This window comes from Semicossyphus pulcher, unplaced genomic scaffold (assembly GCF_022749685.1).
Source record: "Semicossyphus pulcher isolate SPU_LCO1_2020_fin unplaced genomic scaffold, fSemPul1.0.p SCAF_7, whole genome shotgun sequence".
NCBI classification, from domain to species: domain Eukaryota; kingdom Metazoa; phylum Chordata; class Actinopteri; order Labriformes; family Labridae; genus Semicossyphus; species Semicossyphus pulcher.
The window spans coordinates 29798994-29816862 of record NW_027211748.1 but is presented as its reverse complement, the minus strand read 5'-3'; the positions used below and the strand labels follow the sequence as shown (position 1 = coordinate 29816862).

Genomic DNA, 17869 nt, shown 5'->3' with positions numbered 1-17869 from the left:
ACATTTGCCAACAGGGATTGCAGTCTTTGCAGCCTGTTTCACGCTGCCAGTTAAACCAATCTACTGGCGCAATTCCAAAACATTTATTGTTTGTGGCGTTTTTCTTCTTGCTGTCTCATTCCTGTCTCGCAGGTTTGACACCTCTCCTGCTCACAGCTGCTTTCAGATAAATGATTTTAAGACCAAAAAAACTGCTTACAAGAATTTCATGATGAGCATAAAAGTTTTATTGACAGTATCACAAAATGTAAACATTGAATTTAGAGAGGTGAATGAAGAGGAAATGTACCAGACATCTAAAGAGAAACACAGAACCAACAGCTGTTTGGTGGAGAATTTGCAGATTTAAACGTTGGGACAAACATGCAGACTTTCATTCAGATATGTTGGAGCTGTGTCTCATCTGAAGCTTTTTATGCTACTAAACGTTGAGATAATCAAATGGCCAATAGTCTCAGCTTTTTTACACTAACCCAGAGACTCCACCCACTGATGATGAAGGCAGGAAGTGATCAGTGAAACCACCTGCTCAGATCTGCTCAAATGAAACCCTGCAGACTTAAGGTTGGACATCCCTGATAAGGTGAGTGAATATTCTCAGCTCATAAAGCAGCAAACAAAAAACCTAAAATAAAATCAACTTGTTCCCAGCAGACAGCGTTGATAACCTGATCCCAGAACAACAAACTCTGTGTATCCAAAAGAGCCATGAACTAGTTATTCTAACCTGCTTCCTGTAAAAGTTCTTGTTGTTTCCACTGGCAGGCTCTGATTGTTATTCTAAGTGTGTGACAACATTACAGAAGGATCCCTACAGAGATAGACCTTTTTGTTACAGAGGAAGATGATTGTTGTTTTAACCACAAACAGACGTTACATCGCTCTCTGCAAACACACCAGACTCCATTGACAAAAACAGTAGTTTTACCTCACAGACCAAAGGAGCTGCTGCTCCACTGCTGCCTCAGTTATTCCCTTTTTTGTGTTATTTTGAGTCGCACAAGTGTTGTGTTGCATCCGAACTTACTATTTAAAACACCAAAGTGACACAAAAACACGAATAAACGTACCCGTGGAGGCAGAGGTAGACAAAGTAAAATTGCTGGTTTTGTTAATGGAGTCTGGTGTGTGTGCAGAGAGCGATGTAACGTCTGTTTCTGCTTAAAACAATCATCTTTCGCTGTAACAAAAAGGTCTATCTCTTTAGGGATCCTTTCTGTCATGTTGTCACACACTCAATCTGAAAAAACAATCTGAGCCTGTCAGTGGAAACAACAAGAACTTTTAGTGGACGACCTTTGACCCATCAAGGATTATGTTGCAGCCATTACAGCCTGTTTCACTGCTGGAAGCAACTATTATCTACCCTAAATCATGTAAAAATAGGGCCCAGGTTTAGAAATATCATAATTTCCTTTTAAACTGAGACATGACTGTAAATTGTGAGGCCTTACTAATTGCCTTTATGTGATTACAAATTTACAATCTTTGGGTTTAAGACTGATGATGACCATCTGAAGACGTTTATGAGACCAAAGTCATCCTTCAGTTCAGCACCAACTCCTACATCTGCTTACATGAGTGTCATGTTTGAACTCTAGGGTGCTTGTTTATCAATTTTTTTCCATTAGCACCAAACACTTTAAAATGTTTCCTGCCGAGCTAAAGTTGGCAGCAGCGTGTGTGTTTTAGTCGGTTTTAAACATCAGATCTGTTTATTTTAGAAACGAGGAGACCTCTGAGGATAATTCGGCACTCGGTAAAAACCTCTTTAACATGCAAGAGTCATTTTAAAAGTCTGTCAAGTTTAAAAACAAAGTTGAGGAAATTCGACTGAGAAAACGTGGGTCTTCTTCACCGAGGATTCAAATCGTCCACTTCTAAGAGGCAGCCCTAAATTTCAGCTTCATTGGCACAAATACTTACGATAAAATATTAAAACACAAGAACACAGAGTGTGTTTGATCATCAGCTGGGTCATCATGAGAATTTAACAGTGTGGTGGTCTGAGAGATAAAACCACGGTAAGACTCTTAGACCTTTATGGAAAGGATCATGCATCATGTGAACACAGTATAAACTAAGGTACATGTTGACACAGGATCCCTCTGTTAGCAAAAATCTAATCATCACCAGGTCATGAGTGAACTCTGCCGGTTAGTAATCGCTCTTTGTCTTGTTTTTGGACGAGTCTTTTCATAACGGAGGGCTCCTGCTGAAAGAGGTTGATTAGCCGTCACTGAAACCACAAAGGGAAACCAAAAAACAGAAAACATGGCAGCTTAAGAAAGAAGCCGCTCCTTCACTCAATGAACCATTAGGTTAAGGTAAAGGTGTGTGTTCATCCATCTTATAGCTCCTGTAGGATTTGACCTCCAGAGGCACCATATTCCTCTAACCTCCGTCACTGAAACGTTGGAGTGAATCTCTTCTCCCCAGCGTGCACGGTGACGTGGCGGCGCAGGTGGCTGCTGGAGATGAAGGTCTTGCCGCAGTACGAGCACCTGAACTGTTTGCAGTCCGTGTGGACGCTCATGTGGACCTTCAGGGATCCCGACTGGGCGAAGCGTTTCCCGCAGTGGACGCAGCCGTAGCGTTTCTCTCCGGTGTGGACGCTCTGGTGGCGTTTCAGGTTGCTGGAGTCAGAGAAGCGTTTTCCGCAGAGCGCGCAGACGAAAGGCTTCTCGCCCGTGTGGACCCTCATGTGGGTCTTCAGGTTCTTCAGGCAGGCCAGAGTCTTCCCGCAGCAGTTACAGACAAACGTCTTCCCTGCACTGTCCTCCCTGCTGTTCACTCCATCCTGAGGTCTCCATCGCTCCTTTCTGATGAAAGCACTTTGTCTCTCTCTCGTGTCTTTCCTCGCAGAAGGCAGCGACGCCCTCTGCTGGTTGTCCTGGAAGCCTGCAGGCTGCTGGCGCTCTGCTACAGACAGACTCAGCTCACTGACGGTGAAAGAGAAGCCACTGCTGCCTGAATCAGATGCAGATGAAGCTCTCTCACCTGTGTTCAACATGTACGAGCAGCCGGGATCCTCACGCAAAGGATTCTGGGTAGTCAGGGAGCCGTGCTGGAGCTGTGGCTCAAACATCAGACATTCATAACTGGTGGCTTCTGACCTCTGGCTGGTGATGGACATTGAGGTGGAGCTGACCTCCTCGTTAACCCATGCCTGAGACGAACTGCCGCCTTCGTCTGCTACTTCCTGTTTGGTCTGCAGGGGCGGAGCTTCTGTGTCAGTTGTATGACCGTCAGCAACATGACAAAGATCTTCTGTAGAAATAAAAAGGGAGTATCAAACAATTTACACTTTTCTTACTGCACAAATATTCAGATTTAAGCACTTCTCTGGCCTGCAGTTTAAAGTTCCTCACAGCTGCTTTAAATGAAATATTGTTTGATATTGATGCTGTTTGGTGGATTATTTTATGGAGACTTTATCTACTATATCTCTAGAATTTCAACAATTCAAGTGCAAAAATTAAAAATGTCTACAGTCTAAACTACACTGTAAAAATGTTGTTTAGTTTGACACATTTAGTTCCTGAAATCCAGCCTCAAACTGTACTCACTGTCCGGCCCAGATTGGGACCAGGTCTCATCGACGTCCTCTACTTTGATCACCGCTGTCGCCACTTTGACCGACTCACCTGCAGCAGGCTGGAATCAGAGCAGATGGGAGACCAAAAACTGAGAGTGTGGAGGGAGAACAAAGTCTGAAACATGACCAGAAGAGAGCGTCCTCTACTCACTGCTCCCTTTGTGGTGTCTCGTCCAGAGTCTGAGGATGGATTCTCATCTCCACGCTGCGGAGTCTCCTGGTTAGACACTCTGCACAGCACCGCCTTACCTGGAGGAGGTGAGTCATTACGACACTTTAAAGGTATAACCATCTGCAGCAAGGAATGTGCTTGTTACACTACATCAGCCGTGTTTGACTGACAGCATATGTTTAAAATATACAACACAATTAATCAAATATCAAAATATTCAGCTTTTTTTTGGTTCATTTTTATAAATCCAATAATTCGCTGTGGAATGCCATATGTGACCGAAAGCTCTGGAAGAAGGAAAAAGTATTAGTATATATATATATTTGTTCTAACAACTAAGTCTTTCTTTTAAGTTTATAATATTTAAAAATGTCAGGTGCCTTCGTTGAGAGTGAAAATCTAGTCAAGTTTTTGAGGCGTCCATTTAGTGTTATTTTTGATCCATGCGCAGGGTGGGCAGTTTTCAACCGGTAAGTAAACACAACACGCGTCATATCCGCGTCACGATCGAAACTTTACATCAGTACATTGCAACTGTCCGCTCTTTTGACAGAACATTTAAATTCTAATTACGGTTACCTCCAGGTGTTCCGCTCCTCCTCGGTTCGTTGCCAGGGTGATGAGCAGGCAGCTGAGCTCGAGCGCGGCCGCTTGTTAGCAGCAGCGCGGTGCCGTTAGCGGTAGCCGCTGCTCGCAGGGCAGTAGCGCGGGCGGCTCGGAGCTCCATAAGCCGCAGTTTTCTCCGCAGCACCTCGTTTTCTTTGCGGCTCCGGGAGATCTCCAGCTGTAGCACCGAGTATCCGCTGTCCACGAGCTCGCAGATCTCCGCCACCGCCGTGTTGGCCAACACCTCCATGATGGAGGCGAGCTGCGCGTGGAAGGCAGCGGCCGGGGACATGTTTTATTCCACCGTGTGTCTGTCTGTTTTAAACAAAACAATCTAGATCACTGGCTCGAGGCAGGGGACAAAGCATAAACGCACGCGCCCGCTCTGTTTATTCGAATGTAGAATCCCACCTGATGTAAACAGACCCAAGACAAACCAGGAAGTGGTGCGGGGGTATAACGGGTATAACGCAAGAGACAACCCGGATTGCGCATGTGCAAAGTATCATTTTACACTGTTTTCGATATTCTAAAAAAGAAAAGAAAGCGATGCGTACAGTCAGACCCAAATATCAGATAATAAAGCTGAGGCTCGTCGCTCCAATGTGACGCCATGCACTGAATTATTTCCAATCTTGATTCTTATTTTGCTCTGTAAGTAAAGGCAAATAAAGACCACCGTTTAATAAGGCGATAACAGTTAATTTTGTAACAACTGTAGAACGTTTTCAGAAAATGTGTGGATCACTGTGTCTCCCTGTGGTGGTTTTGTACGGAAGCCCCAAGCGGGAACTCGACTTATTTATCTCGTTATCTCGAGATAACAAAGCTTCACCGCCGTAACATCAGATGATCATATACCCAGAGCACATAACAAACATAGAAACAGGCTTAATTTACCTCATCAGTTTGGGCAACGGCCATTAACCAAGAGCAAAACAACACTACAGCTGCTCTTCAGCTCAGTGCCAATAATAAAGGCACTTCATGTCATTTTTCTTTTACCTTTGGCATAAATTATTCTCGTGACACGTGACTCCTGTGTGTACATTATAGCAAACACTTCGTTTTTTCCAAAGAAAATAAATGATACGAAACCTTTTTGAAAATGTGTGTTTTATTACCGAGGAAGGACCATAGACTGTAAGTCATTGGGAAGGACACAGAAACAAACTGTATGTGACTCATACAGTGTCCTCTTTTTACAACTATTAACATGTTGTATGAAATAGTTTTTGATCTGTACAGTGAAACTTTAACAGCAGAGACATAACTCCTTTCAAAATCAGACATCTTAGTTTCATAAACGAGAAACAAGTTATTTTTTGGTCTCTGAGAGAATTCCAGAGGTCATGCCCTCACATGTAATGATTTATTGGATCATCACAACAAAACTATATTCAGTTTACATTTATATTGATAAGAAAAGAAGCAATTCATTTTATGTAAGAAGCTAGAACCATCGAATGTTGTTGGAAACTGCCGTAAACCATTCAAACCATTAACTGAGTAATAAACTACCGTAAAATCTGGAATATAAGTCGCACCGGAATATAAGTCTCAGTCTGTTTTGGGGGGTGTCCCAGAGGGAAAAAGGTTTTCTTTAGCTATTTATTAATAAAAACGTGCATCAAGTTATTTCAACACTATTTCAATCCCCTTTCATTTAAAACACACAAATTACAGCCTACCATCTGTTTTCACCGAGTCGAATTTGCAATCCTGCTAGCTAGCGGTGCTGTAGCTAGCGGTAGCTGGCAGCCTACGGTAACGATGCTTGTTGTGAGGGTGGCGGCTGGCGATCATGACGGTACGGCGTTGGCAAAGATGAAGTTTGTTTTCCTGGTTTAAAACAGCGCTGTGGCATATCGTTAATTAGAGATGTTGAACAGGGTTCTTGCACCATTTCTAAAATCAAATTCAATACTTTTTAAGACCTCGCCAAATATAATTTAAGATAGAATTTCCTTGATATAAAACAGAATTTATTGAGTCCTAATTTGGAAAACAAAATTCCACAACATTTTTAAAAAGTCTTTTGTTCAGTGGCAATATATCTTTTTCAAACCATTAACCATTCAGAAATATTTAAAGCATATTAAGCTTTTTTCTGACGATTTACTAGAGAGGCTGCTTTCAGTAATTGTAAACGTTTCACTGCAGCAAATATTGTGGGACAGCCAAACTAGTTATAAACTTGACAGGACAGAGGAAACTCTCCAGGGAAAATATAATTAACATCTAGCTTCTGAAATAATTTGGTGAAATCTTGGACGTGTAGAACACAGAACATTGATAACAGTAGATTTTGTGTGTGTGTGTCTCTCTCTCTGTGTCTGTGTCTATGTGTCTCTCTCTCTCTCTCTCTGTGTGTCTGTGTGTCTCTCTCTGTGTCTGTGTGTCTGTGTGTCTCTCTCTCTGTGTCTGTGTGTCTGTGTGTCTCTCTCTGTGTTTCTCTCTCTGTCATATTAATGCAGCTCATTAACTCTGTATCTTCTGGTCCCATTAACATTACTAACCACATATCTTCCCGGGAGTTCTCGTGCTCCCTTGTGTTGAAGGTTCCTGAGGATCGTTGCTGCAGACCACCTGCTGCTGTGGACCTGCTCGACTGCAACAACTACTAACATCAGCCTTCCCCATAGTATCATTATTGTTGCTGCTAATGCTAATAGTAGACCTGTTGACTTCAACTGTTACAATTACGATTACCTCAGCCTTTATCATTACTCTGCTTCTCTCGCTAATTTATTTATTTGCTAATCTTCACCCTAGTCTACCACTATTATTGGCATTGTAACCATAAGTATGTGTCTGTTGTTGTTCATGTAACAAGGACATATGTTGTTGTGGTAACAAGAACATGTGTTGTTGTTGCTCTCTTTGCCTGTCTCTATCCTGCATCTCCTTCTATCCCATGTTCGGCCCATCCAGTCTCTTCAGATGTTCAACATGAGTCTGGTTCTGCTCGAGGTTTCTGCCTGTTAAAGGAAGTTTTTCTGCCAATGTGCCGAATTGCTAAGTGCTACTCATGGTGATTCATGTTGGGCCTCTCTTTAAATAACAGAACAAAGAGTCGGTCTAGACCTGCTCTGTTTGTAAAGTGTCTCGAGATAACTTGACTTGTTATAACTTGTTATGATTTGGAGCTATACAAATAAAATTTGATTTGATTAGATTTAACCGATCCTGCCGGCGTGTCGAGAGGTAACAATGAAGTTACACCGCTGTGCCGCGTGCATAATTACACACAGTGTCTCCCCATGAGACGCACTCATCGTTTCTGCTGCTGGGGGATTTAACCTTAAAATAAGTTCACATTTTAGAAAATGTAAGGAATATTTTCCTCATTAACGAGATGTAATTGCACCGAGCGCAACACTCCACTAGAAAGTTACATTTTATTACCTGGCCAACCCGATCTGGATTATCCGCTTGTCCGCAGATATAACTAATCAGCGCATCACACTCACACTCTCAAACACTCACACCAACTTTTAACGATACTGTGCTCTTTTCTCGGGAGTATAACCTTTCAGGTCCACTACGTGCAAACATCGCAGGTATCGGCCCACTACCACTAGCTGCTGCTGCTGCGTACGAGATCTAATGTGGGGCTCAACAGCCCATCAGCCTTAAACGCACCATCTGCAAATTTACAGCAAATTTAAGACAATTTATGACGTTCATTTCCTGGATTTTAATTTAACACCTTTTAAGACTTATTAAGGACCCGCGGGAATCCTGTTGTAGCTGCTTGGACCTGGAAACAGTTTAAAGCGGAGATGTGATGTCACCACTTAGCAACCGGATAGCGCCATCGTCTGGGTAAAATTTGGAAACGCAATAAAATACCTCTGCATGTTATACTGGTGTATTGGTCCCAGAGGAACAAGGGCGCAGGCCACTCTTTAGATGAAAACAATGTATTAAAAGTGCGTCTTATACACCGAATTTTACGGTAACTGTTGATTAATAGAAAAAAATGTGACAAAATTTCCAAGTAAACTTGAGTAAAAGCTTGAACCTCACTTTGCCTTATGCATCCTTGGAAAAGTAATGAACTCTTCCTCCTTTAAAAACAGTTTATTTACATTTGGCATTGAACCTGTTCCCATTCGGCCCTCAGACGTTGGGGTGACATTTCTTCATGTGTAACTTGAGGCTGTACTTGACGATGAAGCTCCTGGAGCAGTGCGAGCAGACGTACGGCCGCTCTCCGGAGTGAACGCTCAGGTGCGACTTCAGGTGAGCCGACTGGGTGAACTTCTTCCCACACTGGTCACAGCAGAAGGGCCTCTCGCCCGTGTGGATCCGCATGTGAACCTCCAGGTTCTGAGAGGTGGCATAGGTCCTGCTGCAGACGGGGCACATGAAGCGCTTCCTTTGCGTGTCGGCTCTCGGCTGAGGTCGACCCGACTGGTCCCTGTAGAGGGCAAAGTTCATCATGTCGCTGTCGTCGTACTCAAACGCAGAGTTGCTGCCTTCAGACAGCTGGCAGTCTGTGGAAGTCGAGCCTGAGACACTGATCAACTTGAGTCCGAAAGCGTCGCCGTCCATGTTTTCGTTTTGGTGAAACTGAGTGAAATTCATGTGACTTTTTGACTGTTTGGTCCACGTCAGGCTGAGATCTAGTTCAGCTCTGTTTGAAGAAGACTCCATCAGAGCGCTGTTACTAAAGTACGCTGTTTGTCTGGTAGAACTCGAAGGGACCATCGAGCACTCCTGGTGGACCAGCTGGACGTCCGGGTCCACCTGTGAGGAGTACGAACAAACCGACTCTCCGGCCTCCATCTCATCACCGCCAAGCTGGCCGGAGCAGCCGGGCTCGCTGCGAGGGGAGTCCAGACTGAAGACGGACACGCTCTTCTTCGGTGTCCCTGCAGCCCCGTGGGATGCTTTCAGTGTGAGCTGCTCGGAGGACAGCTTCCGGTCAGCATCTTCGCTTCCCGGCCAGACTCTCTTCATACTCCGGCTGATTGGAGTCGACGTGATGCCGTCTCTGGCTGCAGCCGTCCCTCCATCAGACGGTGTTTTGTTATCTGAAAGAAAAGATAAATTCATCAACAAGCTGAAACTAGAATTACCGGCTCGCCCTTGTGTTACTGTTTCCCACAGAATTACTTTTAATCCCAGCAGCTTCTTTAAGCGGACTAAAAGCTTCCTGCAGCCCACCGTTGTCTGCATTTCTCCCGAGGTCTAAAGACCCATGAAGATCCTTAAAAATATTCCCTCCTGGAGTTCCTGGAATATCACATTCACAAGAATGAGACGGGAATAATCGCTTTATTTATGTCGAGGACATTATAATGTCACAGTGAAGTAGACACTCGTATGAATTGTCATATTTCCTGTGTTATGGCCAAAAAGAAATCCCAGTGAGTTTTCACCATCAAGTTCTGATCAGCGCATCCTTATGTTACGTGTGTGTGTTTTGTGTGTTACAAATATCCAGCACAAAAAATGTGTTGGATCAACCATCCAGTTAAAAGTGAAGTTGCACAATAACACAGACAAACCAGCTGATTGAGGTTGAACGGCAGCTCCTGTGTTCTGTGAGCTAAATCAGTGTTGTTGTCAATGGAGTCTGGTGTGTGTGCAGAGAGCGATGTAACGTCTGTGTGTGGTTAAAACAATCCTCTTCCTCTGTAATAAAAAGGTCTATCTCTGTAGGGATCCTTTCTGTCATGTTGTCACACACTTAGAATAACAATCAGAGCCTGTCGGTGAAACACTGTGGCTGTCACAGAGTCTTTACACTCACCTTCCTCAAAGGTTTCGTTGCTGTCAGAGTCTTCATCTTTGATCAACACCACGTCTGGAAGCTGAAAAGATTGAATTTAAAAATGAATACAGAAGCAGAGTCGTAATACTAATGTCACATGTGAACAAACTACAGTTACAGGTAATGCACTGTGAATCAGACATTGATTTTAACATCAGAGTCGATAACAAGCAAGCTAATTAAGATAAAACGCCTCCTGAGTCCTGATTGGCTGACTCATCTTTAAAAGGTCAATCAAAGTTTAAATGAGAAAATAATTAAAGAGGAAATCAGGGATGTTTGCAGCAGTGGGTATACTTAGTTTTCTTTAATCCCATTGTCTCCAAAATCTCCATTTAAATTCAGGTTTTTCAAGATAAGATAATTAACATGTTATCAGGAGAAACGACGTCAGCCCAAGGTAACGACAGAGAGATAAAAATAAATAAAGAGGGGTTATCTTGAGATAAGGGCGTCTGCCGCGTGCACTGAGCATGTGCAGAGGTTTGCTGCAGAGATAAAAAGATATTAAACTTCCACTCTGGAGATCATGTGGGATTAAATATAATTGCAAACACATCTGGTCTCAGCATATACAGAGTTTGATGTATATCACCTGAAGGCCTACACGCCCAACATGAAACAAAGATATTTTACCTTTTTGAATTTTATTTCTAGATTAGACTCCAGAAACTCTCCACGCTTAAAATCAAAAACATTTAGTCTAAATATTCCTCAGTTACTGACTGGCTGAGCAACCAGGTTGTATCAGCATTTAATTTGAAGTTTGTTTAATCACTGAAGTCATATTTTTCACTCTTCTGAGAAAGGATCTGCTGCTCTTCTCTGTCCTGCTTGATTGCAATCTGATTATTTTTTTGGTCTTGGAATAAACCAGGAATTTATCTACTTGGGATTAAAAACAACTGTGATGGCAAAATTGCCAAAATTAATAGTCCAAATGATTAATGACCCAATTAAGTAGATCCAGCAACTGGAATTTAGTTTCTAATGACAAAACACTGTGAAAAAGCGGAATTATTCAGATTTAAGTGGCTAATTACAGTAGATGGTTGACATTGAAGCTTATCAATTGACTCAAACTATTAATCATATATTAAATAATTATTATTACTGTCTGCATGCTTACAAAATATCTTAAATATCACTGAATTTGTCAACTAATATTCTTTCTTGGGATCACATCTTATAAATGACTACATATGCATTTACAGCATATTAATGTGCGCTGACCCCGTTAAATAAACCATAAACAACTTTATAATCGATTAATCAGCTCATAAATAGGTCTCAGAGAGTGAGTCGTCAGTAGCTCCGAGGCTCAAATGTTAGCGGGGGTAAAAGGAAACCAGGCCAGCTGTGTGATTACCTCCTCCCGCATCACCGCAACAGCGCCTGCGTCTCCTCCGGGAGCAGCAGCTGCGTCTCCTCCGTCACTGTCCCTCTGCTGCTGCGGTGTTTCCGCCTGCTGTGCGAACTCCGCGGCCGGAGCGACCCCCGGTTCCACCGCCTTCCCCCCGCTGCTCCCGCGGACCACTATGGACTCGATGAGGTGCAACTTCTTCTTCAGGTCCTCGTTCTCCTTGTGGCTCCGGGTGATCTCCATCTGCAGCACCGCGTAACCCTCGTCCACCACCTCGCAGATCTCCACGACCGCCGCTTTGGTCAGCGCCCCCATGATGATAGACAGTTGCTCGTGAAGAGCTCTGCTGGTTAAAACGGACATCCTGCGGCTCGAGAGGACACCCGCCCGGACTGAAACCCCTCCTCGGTCCACACGGAGCTCCGGAAGGCTCTTAAACGCGCGGTGGTGTCAGTAACGTTTCCGTTAATTGAATCTGTTTGGACGTTAAAGCTGTCCGTCGATGACTACAAAGGATGAGATCTGTTTTTCTACTTCCTGTCCAGTCGCACTTCCGGTATGAGAGGATGACTTCAAAATAAGAGCCCGCTATTATTTTTTAGACAAGTGACGGAAATGCTGATTAGATAAAATATGATAAAATCCTATAAAAATGATCATAAAAATAGATAAAATATACAAATAGGGGGGAAACATTTTACCTAACAAAAACAAAACATAATAAAATAGAGTTATAGTAGAAAACACAGAATGAACGATATGTAGCCGATGCCTCAGCAAAGCATAGCTAAAGACTGTTCCCATCCTGGACACAAACTGTTCACTCTCCATACCTCCTACCTTTGAAACATGATATTTTCAATATTCTGAGTGCACTATAATTATCTCAACAACACCTGAAGTGCAATATTCATTCTGTGCAATAACTGCCGCAAACTTTCTCTATCCTCTCTCTCTCTCTCTCTTTCTATTTATTATTTATTGTAGTATTATATTTATTGTTGTCTCTTAAGTCTGTTTTAAATTGTCTGTTTGTATATTTCTTGCACATATCAGAAGTAGCAATTCCGTTGTACTCTCGCTTGTACAATGACAATAAAGGCTCTGAACTGAATTGAATTGAAAATAAACAGCTTAAAAGTTAAATACGAAACACACACTGAAACACGCAGTGTTGTCTGTAACTGTGCAGGTAATTTAATACGTTAAAGGTCCCTGTCGCTGATTCAAGGCAGGAAACTGTTTTTCCACATCCTGCCCGTCCGGACTTCCAGAATAACACGGATGACTTCACATGAAGAGACTCTTGTTAACAGAAAGCAGAAACAAACAAGAGAAGGGAAGCTGTCCATTTAAGTAGCAGTGCTCCAAGGATCGACCCCAGTTTATACCTTTAATAAGTTGGAAGAGATTGAGTTTCTTTCTCCGCAGTGACTGAAGGAAACATTTATATAAAAGGTGTGAATCACTGTAGACTGGTCTGACAAGCTTCTGCTAACTTATGTCTCACCTCTCACTCAGATGTGTCTTGATCCTATCATGTCAAATAACCACAGATATAAAAGAGAAAGGGAAAGTAATCAAATGAAGTAAAAACGTTAAAGAATATGTACGTTACATTTTTAAAACCTGGTGAACAGAGAAAGTTAGTAACCTGAATCATGTTACCCGTTTTCTCTTTCTGTGGCTTCAGATCAGCAGGGAGCCTGGCAGGGCAGAGGCCTCTTCTCCTTTAACACTTCGTTAATCTGCGACTAAAACATGAACAAAGAATAAACTGAAAGAAACAAACTGTTAATCAGAAATTGCACACTTTTAATTCCAGATATACACCGAGCAATTAACAGTCACATGCTTCTCGCAGGTGTTGGCTCGGTTCGGTTTCTTATTCACCGACCGCTCATGCTCGAGCCTAAAGCCCTGAAGTGGAGCCACACGGGCCCACGTTCTGTATGAGGTAAGAACTGACCGGAATCAGGTCGTAGTCCCATTTGGTCTCAGGTATTTACCAAGGCAGTTCTGATGGTAAAAGGTATATAAGGCCTGACAAAATAAAAACAGTCCTAACTACAGATCGGAAAGGCCTCCATTCCTCTAAAACAGCTTGAAAAGGTCTCAACTTGTGTAAAAGAGCTTTTAAATTAGAAGTCCAGAGAGAGCAGAAAGGTTCATCACAGTTTAGATCTCCTCAGCGTCTTTCAGTCGAATGACTGCAGATAATTCATCTTGTCTCAACTTACTGTTCATCTCTGACAGTGTTCGAGTCTCACGCTTCCTGTTGAGCTAAAGAGAAGCAGTGCCGCGCTCGGCCTGGTGGTGTTTCTGCTGGTGGATCCTCAAGTTCTGATTCCCAGCAAACCTTTTCCCGCAGTACTCGCAGGCGAACGGCCGCTCTCCAGTGTGGACGCTCTGGTGCGTCTTTAAGTGTCCCGACTGTGTGAAGCGCTTCCCGCACTGAGCACAGCTGTACGGCCGCTCGCCTGTGTGGATGCGCACGTGCGTCTCCAGGCTCCGGCATGACGTGAAGCATTTCCCGCAGTAGCTGCAGACGAAGCGCCTGTCCCTGCAGTACCTGTTCAAGTCCAGCGGGTCCAGTCTGGATCCTCCAAGACCGAGCGCTAAGGGGAAAGCTGCAGCATTCAGGTCCGACACTTTGTCCAGGAGCGTAGGACGTTGAGGGGCTGACATCATGCTCGGCAGGCCCTGATTGGTCCAGGAGGAGCACAGATCCAGCTCTGAGTCGTAGGGGAGGGAGCTGATCAGAGACACTCCCCGCTTCAGCTCAGACGTCCCAGGCAGGGAGGTGGGGCTTCCTCCCGATCCGAGGAGAAACGGTCCCCTCGTCTGGACTGCAGATTCACAGTCTGACTCTGAGGCCAAGTCCAACACCACATCTGAGGAGCTGCTCTCAGCACCCCCTGCAGGACCAGGAGGCCCCAGTGCACCATGGGATTTAAGATGCTTGAGTCGCTCTGACGGCCTGTCACTGCTCTGCTCCCAGGGCCTCGGATCTACAGCGGGGATGGAGATCATCCTCCCAGAGGGGCCTTCTTCACTGTCGTCTGCTCCCAACAGCTGCACGTCTGCTCCTTCAGACACACAGATATTAAACAAAGAGGCTGCGGTTTCATACCAAACTGTCTGAAGGTCTACTTTTTAAAGATTGCACTAAAAACAAAAGGAAGCTGTGTGTGTGTTTGATATTAATAGTTACCTGGGTCCTACTTGTTTTATATTCTGGGGTCTAAATGTCTAATATGTACAATTTGTTTTGGAATTGTTTAATTAATTTGCATCAGCCTGCAGCAGTGAAACAGGCTGTAATGGCTGCAACATAATCCTTGATGGATCAAAGCACATCCACTAAAAGTTTGTGTTCTCCGCTGACGGGCTCAGATTGTTATTCTAAGTGTGTTATTCTTATAAGTGTCTAATGTTTAATGACCACGGCTTCACCTTTGTGGAGCTGTCATGTCAGCCAAAGCCACCAGACTCCATTGACAAAATCTGTCATTTTATCTCAGAACCTGGGAGTTGCTGGTCTATCGCTGCCTCTGTTGGTTCTTGTTGCTAACAGGGATAGGATATACGGTGGAAATGACCGACCATCGGCCACTGTGCCGTATAAAAATGGTCTTATCTCATCTGAGTCACATGAGATGGTGTTTTTGGAGGCCTGACTAATGGCAGATAATGTGTGGTATGTATATGTATTCTGGGATTGTTAATGACACCATCAGTGCGTCTCCTCTCTTACCGTCCTCGCTGAGAAGCAGCTCGTCTGTGGCGTCGTCACAGACCGCCTCCTCTTTAGCAGTTTCCTCCTTTATCAAAACAACATCCTGGTCACTTGGGTCCTCTGCAGCTGCTGCCGAAGAATCCTGAGAGACGAAAACGATGACGACTTTAACATCTTTGTTCACGATAACAGATGTGCTGAACTAGACCCCCCCAAAAAGCATTTTTTTGTATAATTATCAAACACCAAGTTATCAAAGCTAAACAGTCTGCGTCTGTGGCTGATCCATTAGCTCTAGAGATGGCAGTTATCGTTCACCAAGTCGTTCAGTGACACTTCCGGTTTACCCATAACTCACTCTCACTCGCTCATGGACGATGACGGCTCCCGTTGCATTCACTGGTCTTCTCGTACAATCATCACAATATGACAGTGGTCAAACTTGTTCATTACAAAACCTTCTGACGTAATAATGTCTTAATAAATAAACATAATTTAGTGTGTGTTTATCTGTCAGTAGTTTACACGTCTGTGAATTGGCTTTGTATACACGGCTGAAATACTTTCGCCCCACTTCATTCCTAATCGGGTCGTATCGTTCACGAGAACCATTCTCGTTCAGTGAATGAGTGAGAGAAAGACACATCCGGTCAAGTGATACGTTCCATAGTTCTCCTTACGACCAGTGACAGGGTCATTTGATTCAACCCTCCTCCAAAAGGCTGTCAGAGCGTGCTAACATCAATCAGTCTTCTAAAAGGAAGGAAAGGACTGCGAAGCCACGAGCAGAGCAGAGTGAACGGCAGGAACGAATCAATGCATGGAATTAACCTGATGATTTTGTTCACTAAAAAGAAAAGTTCTTTTTGAACGAATCGTTTCTGACCGAAAGATCTCCTAGCTCGTGAATGAGCTACTTAAACTTCATGTTGTCCACAGAGGAGATTCTTTTTGTGCTGGTGACTGACTGCAAGTGTTTATACATCAGTGAACATGCCGCTGGCGAGGGAATGACATGTACCCGGAAACTTTAAATAACCAGACTTCTCATCACTATGGTCGGCTGCAACGGGAAAGACAACAACACTCCTGACTCCCATGCAGGATTTGCTCTCACCTCTGTTGTTGCAGGGCTCAGCTCATCTGCCGCCTCCAACACGGGAACTCTTCCGCTTCTTTTAAGATTTGAATTTGGCGGTTTGGACACGACTCCAGTTGGTAAGGCACGTTCTGCATGAAAGACATGAAGACATTTACAACACTGGTTTCTGTAATGATTAGAGAAGATCAACATGGTTTGTGTACTCTCACTGCTGTATGTTAGAAAGCACAAATATTGTTATAATAACCTATAAATGTACAGTATGTGTACCTACTGTGTAAGTGATTCTATAGCGGATTTGTTCAATACGATCCAAAGCATGTCACAACATAGCAAAAACATACTTTGCTTCTAAATATATTGTACGAATTAAATGTGTCGTTACAGAGTTGGGTAACTGTCAGACATCTAGAAAAGTTCTTCCTGCTGATGATTTTATTTGTCTGTTGTTGTTGTCTGTTCCTTTTGTGTTTGTTTTCTGAGGATTTAAATAAATAAATTGATGTTGATTCATTACATGTACAACTTTTTCGATCATTAACAAAGTTGGATATTTCAATGTCTTAAAGATGAAGAATCTCGTATATTTATGAATCCCATATCAAGTACCTTGCAATCAAAACACATTATTACATGTTTGACATTGTATAACGTTTCTTTTTTTTTCACACCAAACAGAAAGCAAAATTAAAATATTCTTGTATTTATACGGAAAATTGTAATTGTAACCAACCGCAGGTCGAAATGTTGCTTAATTTGAGTCGATTATAAAGGTAAACTGAATTCCAGAAGTGGTACTTCATAAAGAGCCGTTTGGGAGCCGAAAGAGCCGACTCTTATTGCAGAGCTGAGTTAAATGACCTGATCACTAGAAGGAGTCTGACTTCCCATCACTATTGAACATTTCCTCATGGACTTTGACGTTCAGCGCTTTTTTACACAACAACGGCAGTAAGTGGAGCAGCAACGAGTCATTTCATCGCAGTGCACATTCTGCCACCACCAGAAACCCACCGACAGTGAAATCCATCAGCCCCCCGCCGGCTGCGTCCCCCCGGTGTCCACGCGCGATGATGGTCTCGATCAGCCCCAGCTTCCTCCTCAACGCCTGGTTCTCCTCGCGGCTCCGGGTGATCTCCAGCTGCAGCACGGCGTAGCTGCCGTCCACCAGCTCGCAGATCTCAGCCACAGCCGCTTTGGCCAGCGCCTCCATGATGGACGTCAGCTGAGAATGAAACGCCTGGTAACTCGTCATCTCGAGCGGACGTGAAACGACAACAAACGCCAAAATGTGAATTAAACTAATGTTAGCAAACACGGTGCGTTCAGGGCCACAACTAAACCTCCGGTGGTCTTCTCACGCGTAATGAGTCATTATTTAAACTGAGCAGTGGGTGACGAGTTGGGGAGTAACGGAGGGATGCTGCTGTTGATGGTTGTTTTTTGTTGTCAGTCGTTGATCTCCTCCTCAGCGTGTTATTGAGCAACTTCCGTAATGCCTCTT

At 43.7% G+C, this 17869-nt stretch overlaps 1 protein-coding gene across 1 annotated transcript; it reads right to left on the bottom strand.

The window, feature by feature from the left end:
* Positions 1-214: 214 nt before the first annotated feature.
* Positions 215-17812, bottom strand: LOC138611614 (zinc finger protein 721-like). The gene is made up of 11 exons (XM_069684792.1): positions 17380-17812; positions 16381-16493; positions 15282-15405; positions 13820-14613; positions 11531-11956; positions 10141-10201; positions 8505-9418; positions 4350-4638; positions 3750-3847; positions 3570-3657; positions 215-3270 (listed from the first exon to the last, which is right to left on the bottom strand). The coding sequence occupies exons 1-11, from the start codon at positions 17618-17620 to the stop codon at positions 2405-2407; spliced, it is 4014 nt and encodes a 1337-aa protein (XP_069540893.1). The 5' UTR covers positions 17621-17812; the 3' UTR covers positions 215-2404.
* Positions 17813-17869: the final 57 nt, after the last annotated feature.